Source organism: Amphibalanus amphitrite, unplaced genomic scaffold (genome assembly GCF_019059575.1).
Source record: "Amphibalanus amphitrite isolate SeventyFive unplaced genomic scaffold, NRLGWU_Aamphi_draft 000049F_arrow, whole genome shotgun sequence".
Classification (NCBI taxonomy): domain Eukaryota; kingdom Metazoa; phylum Arthropoda; class Thecostraca; order Balanomorpha; family Balanidae; genus Amphibalanus; species Amphibalanus amphitrite.
In genome coordinates this window covers 1,004,874-1,017,102 of record NW_024881545.1, presented here as the reverse complement: position 1 = coordinate 1,017,102, position 12,229 = coordinate 1,004,874, and the positions used below count along the sequence as shown (strand labels likewise).

At 53.2% G+C, this 12,229-nt stretch overlaps 1 protein-coding gene across 5 annotated transcripts in view; it reads right to left on the bottom strand.

The window, feature by feature from the left end:
* The window catches only part of LOC122377719 (phosphatase and actin regulator 4B-like), a 36,088-nt gene that overhangs the window by 9,638 nt on the left and 14,221 nt on the right, over positions 1-12,229 (bottom strand). For 3 of the 5 annotated variants that reach the window (XM_043358083.1, XM_043358082.1, XM_043358085.1), the window contains exons 2-5: positions 2,852-3,019; positions 1,918-2,037; positions 1,042-1,296; positions 12-328 (exon numbers count right to left, since the gene is read on the bottom strand). In XM_043358083.1, coding sequence (XP_043214018.1) covers positions 12-328; positions 1,042-1,296; positions 1,918-2,037; positions 2,852-3,019 — 860 coding nt within the window. The remainder of the gene's footprint in view (positions 1-11; positions 329-1,041; positions 1,297-1,917; positions 2,038-2,851; positions 3,020-12,229) is intronic. The other 2 variants (XM_043358086.1, XM_043358084.1) reach the window with 1 other exon arrangement.

Here is a 12,229-nt window from a genome sequence, read left to right as displayed (position 1 = left end):
CCTTTTCCCACCTCTTCCTCCTCCAGATCATCAAAGCGCGGGTCGCTGAGGTCCAGTGGCACGGCTGTGTTGACTGAGGTACCGGCCAGCAGACCGGGCGGCGGCGGCGGCGGCGCGGCTGTCGGCGGGGGCGGGGGCGGCACAGCGGCAGCGGCGGCGGCGGCTGCTGCTGCCGCAGTGGCGCCACCGTTGGAGAACATGGCAGGCGGCGGGATGAGTCCGATCTCAGTGACACCGATCGGCGGCTCGGGCAGCCGGGAGAGTGACAGGCGCGGCTCGGCGGTCGGCTCGGCTCCTCGGAGGGCGGCCGCCGGGGCCGGGGGTGCGCCTGAGGACACGGATCGAGGGACTGTCAGAGGGGTGGGGCGACCAAACAACGGCACCGGACGCGCCGAACAACGCACGGCGCCGGCAAGTCATCAAAGAGGTTATGAAAAAAGTGATTTAGAAGTTACATTCTTATTTATCAAAGAGCATAAAAACTACAAACAAGTAAAATGTAAACATAAGCTTTAGTATGCTCTACTTTTCGTTACGATTCCACCATCTCAAATCGGAACAATGTATCAAGGAAAAAAGGTAGAAAATGTTAGACGAACATAGAACCATGCAAAAGTAAAGACGATGACAACAAAATCGAACAGTCACCAGCTTTGTAACCAAATCAAGTTGGAAACAGAACAAGAACGTGCAAGTCAAACGCAACATAACCAGAAAGGACAAAAACACTTACCATTACACAGAAGAAATGCCACGAAAGACCATGCTTTTTACCGGTAGGTACTGAAGAATCGCCAGAGATGCGGGGAGACCGAGACAAAGGCCACAGGGGCGGGGCTCATTCCAAGTATTTGTACGCATTCCAAATCTCGATGGAAGACGGTTAGTACCAGAGGACCGCTGCTCAAACCGGCTACACTGAGACACACACGGCAGTCGCCGGTCGCAGACTAGGCCAGGCCGCTGCGCCGCGTGCAGGACAGCCCTGACGGACGGGCGGACCGGGTGGTGGAGCGTGCTGAGGCCGCCCTCCGTACTCACCTGGCCTGCTGAGCAGCGCTGACGGCACGCTGACGGGTCGCTGAGCTGACGACACCGCTACCGGCGACGGCCGGGGCGGCGGCGGCGCGGCCAACTTACCCAGGCTGGCCGGCCGCTCGGGCCGCTCGGGCCGCGGCGGCGGCGGCGGCGGCGTCTCCGCAGCGGCCGCCGGGGTAGCAGGAGGGGTCTGGTGCTGGGCCGGGGGAGATGACCTGCTGACCGCACCGTTCAGCAGGTCCCGCTCCTTCAGAAGGTCTGCAGAGCGGGAGAGGGGGAGGGGTGTCAACGGCGAGGTACGACACACTGTGGCGTAGGACAACAAAGCGACCATGCAGTAAGAGGGCGTGCATCGAACTCAATACGCCATAGGGATACACCATGGAGATTAATGTCAAACGACAAACGAAGCATCTACACAAAGCATCTACATCTAGCTTTGTATTACCAAATAGTAGATAGTTAACAAAGTTATAACTCGAGCTATGGAAATTGCTCAAGATTATCTAAAAGCCTTCACAAAGCCTCTCTGTCAACTAATAAGCTACATCGTTGTGTTATGCTCATTGTGCAACGCTCTAAGTTATGTCCATTGTCCACGTCTGTCAGCCAAGATCCGTTAGGTGGCAGCATCGACCACCCAAGGTCTAGCGCATCAGACCAGGGTGGAGAGCGGAGACCGTGGGCCCACCGAGAGTCCGAGAGCGCCCGGGCTGGCGGATATTGGAAAAGAGGGAGAGTAGACTCACCGAGAGCGACTGGCCGAGATGGGGAGAGAGGCTCGAGGACCCAGCAAGAGACTCACTGGAGGATGGAAAGAGGGGACCGCATACCCAGCGGGAGCGTCAGGCCGCTGGGTAGAGGGGCCCACGGACCCACCGGGAGCGTCGCTGGCGGGCGCCGCTGTTGACGGCGATGAGGTAGCGCTATCCGGTAACAAAATGCCCTTCTGGATGAGGTCATCCCGATTTGAACGCATTGAGATCTTCCGCTCCAGCGCTGAAACGCACAGAGAATGTCAGAGTCATGAACACACCACATGGTCAGTTAATGCTCCTATGCTATAAAGGAAAAACGAGATAGCAATCCTAGCAACTTTAGAGGAATGTACACACTGCATGCATAAATACTAAATATTTCAAACACAGCTTAAGTGTTATTCAAGGAGTGCGCAATAGAATGTTGAAATCATAGGTATACATCCGCCTCACGTGGAATGAATGAAAAACATCGGCTGGTACCGCAGTGGAAAGCTCAATGAAATGCTGGTCGCGTGCATTTGAATGCCTTTATGGCCGATGGTATCTGATTCATTCAAGGTCATTCGTAGAAACGTCCGTTGCAATGACGATTGTCTGGGCGTTCTGCCGCCGCCACATGTGGATGCCCCACCCACCAGCACAGGAAAACAGACACAGGTGATGTGGCGATGGGAGAATGATTCTAATGGAATAAACAATAACACTAATGGAAATTGGAAAACAACTGGAAAGTCACATTCACAACAATTTTGGTCTTACATGCCCAGTCGAACACATTTAAAATAGCATTACACCCAAAAGATGTATGGTACGTGATATGAACGAACAGGGAGGGCGTCCACGACTCTCACACCAGAGACCAGGAATTACGGCAAAGCGCAGCTACACCCGGCAGAACACAACTTTACCGAACAACCAAGTTGCAGTGCATTACCGGGAAGTGAGCGATAACATCTGCAACTGAACGGACGTATACACCACATCCTCATGTTTGCAGGCCTGACTCCGGACTTTTTGGCCCACCGGCCGCCCCAGAACAGGCGGACACTTACAACGCTGCGTTTCGGCAAACTTGTCAGACTTCTTTTTCCGCTTCCACTTCCAGGGCTTGAAGAGGCGCCCGAGGCCGGCGAATTTCTGTTTCCTCTCGACGGGAGGTGTCCGCGAGCGCGGGGAGTGTGCTGAGGGAAGGGTGCTGCCCATCTCGGCCGTCTGCCGACCTGTAACATAGACAGAGGTCCCAGCGGTCAGATAAAACATAGAAAGACGTTCCCTCGGTCAGACGCAACATAGACAGAAGTCCCAGCGGTCAGCAAGAGCAGACAACAGCTGTCAGATGCAACATAGACATATACAGTAGTCAGATGCAGCTCAGACACCCCGGTCCGGCGCACATCAGCTGCCTGCTCAGAGACAAACAACCCAGTCCAGCGATAGACACACAGCACACACAGATTAACGGGTTAGGTGGACAGAGCGGCAATGGGCGCGGCTGAGACCAGTGCAGCCGGCCACCAGACGCCTCCCCAGAGACGGGCACACCCACCCGACACAGTTTGCAGAGAACCGGAACACGTCGAATTTGTGCGACTGAGATTTGCCAACAATACGGACAACAGAGACGGAGATACCAGCCCGCGGCAAGCGGCGGCCGTATGAGATAACGACCAATCGACAGAGCATCCGCCTCACGAAATCAAAAAGACAGTGATGCAGATAAAATTGATAGATGAAGGTACACCGAAGTGCACAGGGGACAAGGTCGATGGTCAAACAGAAACCCAAACGGCAGAGCGTGGGACATTGATCATAGCTTGTTTTATCTAGCACTCTCAGACTTTATAAGCTTGAGAACGGTACTTGAGCTCAAGTCCCTCCGCGTGGTTTCAGATTATTGCAGTGACTCTCCATTGTGGAATTAGCGCTCAGTTCATACACAACACAACAGTCAGACGGCGCTATAAGCCTTCTCACGCATAGTATCTGTCGATTCTGCATCCTTGTTAGAGGTCTGGCGGCGCTAGCTGAACAATCTTATGGCGTTGGGATGTCGGTGGAAATATGACATCATCGAATACCCTATCGCCCTCCCCGATGACGCTACCGAAGCTATCGATCCTTATCAACTCATAATCCAAGCCGTCACTTAGTTCAGTCCCGACCGTGAGGGCAATCTCGACAGCCGGAGTATACCCTCCGAACTTCAGTGGTGGGTGGCATGCCAATGATACTAGCCACCCGATCACAAGCGGCCATTATAGCGTACCGTGGCAGAAGACTGTTCCAAAAGACGATTCGTATAAATGATTTCACCACGTCCATGTTGTTCAGTGGACACCTAACGCGCAGCTATCATGGACAGAGATTTAAAAGCACTATTCGCACTACACTCTGCAAAAGTCACGTGTCACTACTCGCGTCCCTGCACCACTGCACGCGTCTATCACGCGACCACCTGTCCGGTCGCACGCGTGGGTCGACTTCAGGGCACGACGGCATGTCAGTCAGTGTTACGTGACCACAGCTCAATCACAGCACGAATGCTATTCAGCATCACGAGACCAGTAACGCTCAACATCGGGGCAGCACACCGTATGCGAAATAAGAGCGACACTATGCGCCAGGAATTAGCAGATATCATCCGTCATGCCAGGTATCCATGATATTATACTGCAAATGCTTTGTGGTCTGAATGAGCAATAGGTGAACGAACGCCTATTTGAAAATATTTGCGTGCTAATTTATTGGTAGCCAATCACAGTCATGTTGTACGGAGGTGCAAAGGAAATAACGCGCTTTGACAAGTCATATACCAAAGATCAGTGTCTTCCACAATACTACGACATGGGAAACGCGCAAGGATTCATTACCGTCTTTGCAACATCAATATCGTCTTTGCTAATTGCTGCATTGTGTCGCATTCATGAGCAGCTTACCATTAGGCGGAGTGTAATTAAGCGGCTAGGCTAATATACCACTGCATAATGCCACGAGCCCGTTTCATAGAGGTTGAAGCGAGCAACAATAGACACCAGCTACCAGAACAAAACTACATTGCAACGGAAAGGCAATGATCATTTGCGAACATAAATATGTACGAAATGTGGACAGATTGCTTCCAATATTAGGATCATACACGGGAAATTCACTTGAGGCCATTACGGATGTGCACGTATCGTAACATCTCATAAATGTCACAAACGGATTTCCCAGGAAAAGTAGCGTCAGGAGTCAGGACAATAGTAGACACTAGTAATCAGGCGCTGGTTAAAAATACCCAGCGTGCTCCCAACTTTCCTCTTGAGCTTCAGATCGGGCCAATGTTACATTGCTGGAGAAATTCCCAGCCGTGTGTGTTCAATATAGAACGCACATATAACCAGCCTGGGAACAGGTTCCCCAGAAGCGAATTCGCTTCCCTGAATCATTCTAGACGGTGACAGGCTCAAGATTCTCAAGACCTCTGTTTGAGACCAACTTACTAAAAGGAACAAACTAAACAAAATTGGTATGCTTCCATTCGAAAACAGCACAAGACAATCCTGATTCATGGTTTTCCGAGATTTTCATCTTTCAACCTCCCTCTCTGCCTAGAGGGGCGGTGTGTCGGGGAGGGGGGGGGGGGTGAGAGGAGCGGTCGGACATGGTCTGTCAGACCACCTCCCGGCTGGAGAGTGGAGAGGGGTCGGGTGGCGAGGAGTGGGCGCCGGAGGCTGCCAGCGTCGCTCGTCAGTCCGACTCTGTCCTCGGGAATGTCAGGTACGCGGCCGGCGGCGGAGGTGGGCCCCATTTCCGTCCGACGAGCCGGCACCGACCCCGCCTGTCAGCACGGCAGCTGATCGCCGACCGCAGCTGTCAGCACTGCTACCGACTCCCGGCTGTCAGAACTGCCGCCGACTCCCGGCTGTCAGCGGCCAGAGCTGCTACTGACACCGGCAGTCAGCACGGCCGCTGACCGCCGACCGCAGCTGTCAGCACTGCTACCGACTCCCGGCTGTCAGCGGCCAGCGCTACTACCGACTCCCGGCTGTCAGAACTGCCGCCGCTGTCACTGACGGCTGACTGAAGGTATCCTCAGAACACGACGTGCCACCATCCCGTGGCCGGATCCGTAGTTCGTACGACCAGTCCACGCCAAGATCCATTCTGTGTCCAGTTACATGTCGCTATTCCGTTCCCAGCTACGTGACCGTGTCCAACTCCATGTCACCATTCTAAGCCCAGATCTGTAAATACCACCACCCTATGATACCCTTCCGTGCTATGATGCTGCGTCTTCGATTCGTGACACAGGTTGATTGATTGGAATACAACCAAGGGAAAGGCAGAACATGAAAAGGAACAAGACTGTGGCGACAGAAGAAAATGCGGCCAGATGATGATGATGGAGACAATAAAATACGAGCCATATTGCATGATTGACCCAAAATATCCCGTTTATCATATTGTCATTAATTGGTACCACACAAATCATCGATAAAATCCGGGTAAAACAACATCCAACGATGCTAATTAGTGAAAACCTCTACTTCACATCGTGAACCCCACTCATCTGGAAGACTGAAAATGAAAGTTTAATGGATTCACATAAATGCCAGATTTACATGTTTTATGCTGCTCTTACACTGCACGAGATAAGGATAATTATCGATTATGCTATATAATAAGGCGCCCGAAACGGTAGCCCTGAGACGAGCTAGAGCTCCGACCCGTAACCCTGTGACTGAAGCTGCAATCGCTGCGTGAAGTGGTGAGCACGGAAGCATGGCAGGTGTAGATTTATACCGACCAAGTCTCCTTGGTGGTTTATGCAACAACCATCCCAAAGTGAATTCGGCAATGATGATCGAAGATTCCATAATCTATTGGTTTGGTTTGTTCCGGTCTTGGTTTTTGGACGCATCCGCACGGCATTTGTCATCGGCGCCGACGAATCCTTAGACCATGCAGGTCCGGCTGGGCAGACCGGCGGGTCTGAACAGCAGTTGGGTCGGGTCGGTGAGGTGAGGTGGCCCATGGTCGGGCCCCGACAGGCGGTATGAGGAGTCAGTGGCTGGTCAGTCCGCCCTCTGCGAGGAGCGGCGAATAACACAGCGGACCACACACGGCGCCGCCGCGGGTCCAGCCGCACAAACAAGTCGCGGTCCGCACCTCCCTCGTCACTCAGGGATACCCTTCCGTAGAAGTGGGCAGTCTTCATTACAAGGCCCGCACCGCCTCTGCCACAGGATTCTGAACAGTCGGCGTCCAACAACCCGGCGCCGTCCAGTGTCCACACGACACTTTTCGCCACAGGCAGGACCCGGCGACATCCGCCACACGGGTAGGACCCAGCACAGGGTCTGACACAGTTTGCTCATGGCAGATAATCACACGACTTCATACCGCGTCCCACTAACCAGACCAAAGATCTATGACGAGAAGCATTGTAACAGGGAAGTGTGCGCCACATTCACGCCTAGTCCCAACGGCCTGAGCCGGTCGTCACCACGGCGATCACCATTTTATGGGAAGAAACCGCCAAAGAGCGACTCGAACTTGAGTGCCACATGACGATATGTTGAGATAAGAGCGGCATGCGAACAGACGAAGACGCAATGATAAGGGACGAGCCAATGTCCCGAGAAATGCGGTGTGTATCTGATAGCCTTCTTCCGACGAATCACGAAACAACTTGGGCTGTATTCTACATACTATTCTAGGGACAACCGGACACTGAAGACTGGACAGGGCCTTCTGCTTCGCCCGAAGGACTATCCCGATCAGCACAACTCTAGGACCTCCGAGCACTAAACATGGCCTGATGTCGTATCTCAGGGGCCATTAATCAGAACCGGACGCCATGTCCGAGGGGATGAGTGCCAGCACGTGCCGGAGCGGATCGGACGCGTGCTGCTCGGATGGACACGAGTCACGGCAGTCGGCCGACCGGAACAGCCTCTTCTGGATACACCAGCTCAGACACGCACAGCTGCCGCAGAGGCATCCACTTAACGCCGTGAATGGCAGGCTATGGGAGAGCACAAGTGCCAGATAGTTCGGGTTTTATTTCAGTCAGTTTGTCGACATACGTGGGCGGCGGTCAGTGGGCACTGGCCAGCACTGAGTCGACTTGGACTTCAGCCTGTCAGAGAAGCCGACCAGTGGGTAGCGGGAATAACCGTATATAACCGTCAGCTAGTCCATAGTCCAAACATCAAGCCGAAACCGCCGCACAAACGCCTGGGTACTCGTATGGGTACTCTCAGACACGCTTGAGACAATGACTCTTGTTATTATCGGTAACAGCGACTTGCTTTTACGTGCCATTTTATCTGGGTTCACTATAAAGTGACCCAGCTGCCTTTGAGCCGCACAAAGCTGTAGTTAAAGGTAGTGTGCCACCTTTGAAAGATTTCCCATTTTATTTTTCCTAGGATAAGAAGCTTCTGTTTTTACCTAATATCGCAAAAAAATCAAAAATGGGCCTGGAATAGTGCCTTTTTCGCCTAAAAGTTTATCGGTTTTTAGATATTGTGAGGGTAAGCGATAGAGGAAACTGGATTTGGTAGCGGGTTGGCAGCCATTTGCGCCGTTATTCGTTAGAGCTGCGTCATTCACGTCGATGGAGGAAGAGATTGTTTATTTTCCCATCCCTATGCCTACTTGGTACTCAATCGTCGCCACTGTCCGCGCCCATCTCTTCTATCGGATGGTAGTAGCGGTGGGATTGGCCAAGACTTGTTGCGTGGTCGATTCTGGGCCAATCCCGTGTCGGGGCTGGAATGGTGTTTTCTGGCGGGCCGAGAGGAGTTCTTGGTTGGACGCTGTGTGTGGTGTTTGGTAGGGGCTGTGTGCCGAACGATTTTTGTATCTGTGACAGAAGTCGTATGGAAAATGCAAGATAATTGAAACGTTGTATTTTTCTAACTACGAAGTGGAAAGACGGGACAAGACGGGGCTGGGACAGAACCCTAACAACAGAAGTGGGATTTGACTCAACGGAGCGAGGCAATCCTGGCGCATGAGTGAAATCAAGAGCAAGATAAAAGAGGAAGTTCAGGTAGTGAATATTGAGGATTTGGAAAATAAACCAGTAACTTTGCAATCTGATCTTAACGTAAATAGCCAGACCAGTGAAATGGAGCCATCCGGTTCGGTCTTCAAGCCCCGTGGTTATAAGGAGGGAGAAGACCCTGAGACATTCATGAGGGGATTTACAAGAGTGGCCAGGGCCAACGGGTGGTCCGACAGTCAACAGAGAGCCATCTTGCCGGCACTCTTCGGGGAGGCCCATGAGTGGCTGGCCAGAGAGTTGGAAGAGGACGTCACCCTCACCAGCATGGAGGAGGTGAAGGACCATGTGATGAAGCGACTGGTACCAGCCGAGAAACGACGAGCCTTTCTACATAGGTTCTATGAGCTAAAGATGGCTGCCTCAGATGAGCCTCGGGCCTTTGTAGGAAGACTGCAAACACTGGCAAGAGCTGCTATGCCAGAGCTGAGTGTGGAGGCCCAAGAGCAGTTGGTGGCTGAACAGATTACCCGTGCTGTACCCAGTCAGTGGCGTCTGAGGGTACTAGACAGCGAAGCTACTAATACAGAAGCATTGGTGAGGCGACTTGAAAGAATAAAAACAACCGAAGAACTTCAAAACGAGTTAACTGACACCAACAGGCCAAAGGAAGTAAGAACTGTTTCAGCCAGGGGTGCACCAGACCACCGACGAACATGCTTCAAGTGTGGTCGTCAGGGACACCTGGCAGCTGCTTGTCGGACAGGATCAAGCCGGGATCCTGCCTCGACCTGTTTCAGCTGTGGTCGACGAGGACATCTTGCAGCTGCCTGTCGATCTGGATCAAGCCGGGATGTCACACAGACATGCTTCAGGTGTGGAGGCCGGGGCCACGTTCAGCGACAGTGTCCCTCCCAGCCGGGGGCACAGAGGTCGGAAGCAAGCGGATCCATACCAGGAGGGGGACAAGCACAGGAGGCATCAGGAACTGTGCGGCGTGTTTGCTCCGATCAGCCAGCGGAGGTCAAGGCAGTCATCTGTCTGAATAGGACGGAGGTACAGGCGGTGGTGGACACTGGGAGTGTGACCAGCATCATCAGCAAGGAGGTGGCTGATGACCTGGAACTGGAGCGGGAGGCGACATCATCTGAGTCCGAGCACTTCGTCGCAGCAAACGGCACCAGAGTAACGACAATGGGACGATGTTCTGTGATGCTGCAGGTTGGTGACACCACCCTTCCCCACAGCTTTGTTGTAGCAGACCTCACTGACTGTGTGCTGATTGGTATGGATGTCCTGCAACAGCTGAAGGCCACTATCGATTGTGGGACAGGACAACTAACAGTTGAGGGCAGGAGTATCCCGAGGTGGTCGACTGTGAGGGCTAGGTGTGCAGTCACATGTGCCCCCTGGGCAGAGACTGTCATGAGTATCCGCAGGGTGACAGTTGCTGAGCCGAGAGTGTTCTACCCAGCCGAGGTGGATGGAGTAGTCATGGCACCCTCGGTACGTCTGGCCCACCAAGCGATCCCGATTCGACTGCTGAACATGAGTGATGATGAAGTCGTGATCCCAGCTGGGACAGTCCTGGGGCAGGATGAGCTGATGGATACGGAGCTGTGCCACATGCAGAAGACAGAGGGTCTGCCTGATGTGTCACACCTTGCTGAGCCGGCTCGTTCCCAGTTCCAGGAGCTGCTGCAGAGCTACGAGGATGTGTTCTCGAAGAGCCCAGAGGAGGTAGGAGAGTACAACGGACCCCATCAGCTGGTGATCGACACAGGAGGAGCCAGGCCAATCAAGCAGAGGGCCTACCGCACTCCACTGCACCTGAGGAAGCAGCTGAAGGAGCAGTTGGATCAGCTGGAGGAGCAGGGCCTCGTGGAACCATCATCGTCGCCCTGGGCTTCACCAGTAGTGATCGTCAAGAAGAAGGATGGAGGCATGAGGTTGTGTTGTGATTACCGTGCAGTTAATCAGGTAATCAAACATGACTCGTACCCGCTACCACGAATCGAGGACATGCTGGAGGCGACACAGGGGTCAACCATCTTCACGGTGTTAGACCAGCGAGCAGCATACTGGGCGGTCCCAGTGGAAGAGAAGTCACGGGAAGTCACCGCCTTCACCACAGAGTTCGGTCTTCATCAATGGACCAGACAACCGTTTGGCCTGAAGACAAGTCCAGCAACTTTCCAGCGAATCATGGAAGACCTACTCAAAGGAATGACCTGGAAACAAGTGATGATCTACCTGGATGACGTCATCCTCTTCTCGAAGACGACTGAGGAACACCTGCGAGATTTGAAGGAGCTACTTCAGAAGTTCCGAGATGGAGGGCTGCTGCTGAACCCAACCAAGTGTAAAGTGGCCGTAACTGAAGTGGACTTCCTCGGGCATCATCTGAGCACCGAAGGCATCAGACCAGCTGAAGAGAAAGTGGAAGCTCTCCGCAAGTGGTCATCGCCACGGTCAGTCAAGGAGCTGCGGCGATTTCTGGGCTTTGTTGGCTATTACCAGCAGTATATTCCAAACTTCGGAAGCAAGACAGCTGTGATGTCGGACCTGCTGAAGAAAGGGGTGACCTTCAAGTGGACTGAGGAGTGCGAGTCACACTTCCAACTGCTGAAGAAGGATCTGGAGGAGTATCCGCTTCTGAAGTTCCCGGATGTGATGGAGAAATTCACGCTGACGACTGATGGGAGTGGCACTGGATGGGGAGCTGTGCTGAGCCAGGAAAAGGGCGTCATTGCCTACGCCTCAGGCAAATGGACACCGGCTGAAAAGAATTGGTCGGCAACCGAAAGAGAGCTGGCTGCTGTCATCAAGTCGGTCAAGAAGTATCGACACTACCTGATCGGCAAGCCCTTCAAGATAAGGACGGATCATGAGGCAATCCAGTTTCTGCAGAAGTCCAAGCCACCGTCCGGTCGACTGTACCGGTGGTTTGAGAAGCTGCAGGAATACGACTTCACCGTGGAGCATGTACGAGGGAGCTCCATTCCTCATGTGGATGCTCTATCCAGACAAGACGAGCCTACTGAAGCAGACAAGGAGAGCCAGCTGAATGTGAACGCAGCGGAGTTCGTACCACAGAGCGAGGGACTACACCGACTATATCTGAGACGTGTGGTGGACTCAGAAGGTCACGATGAGGATGGAGAAGAAGTGGCTGATGAAGCAACAGTTGAAGCTGTTGTTGTCGGCAGTGTGTCAGCATCAACTCAGGGTGAGGCTGAGTTCAGAGAGGCAACAGCAAGGGATCCAGTACTGAGAAGACTCAGTCTGCATCTACAAGGGAAAGAGCTGAAGTTAGAGGACCTGACTGACAGTGAAGTCAAGGAGTTGAAGTTCTACAGCATGCTCGGAGGACTCAGCCTGAAGAACGGCATCATTCTGAGAGAGTCAAAGGGCCATCAGAAGCCGCAGGTACTTG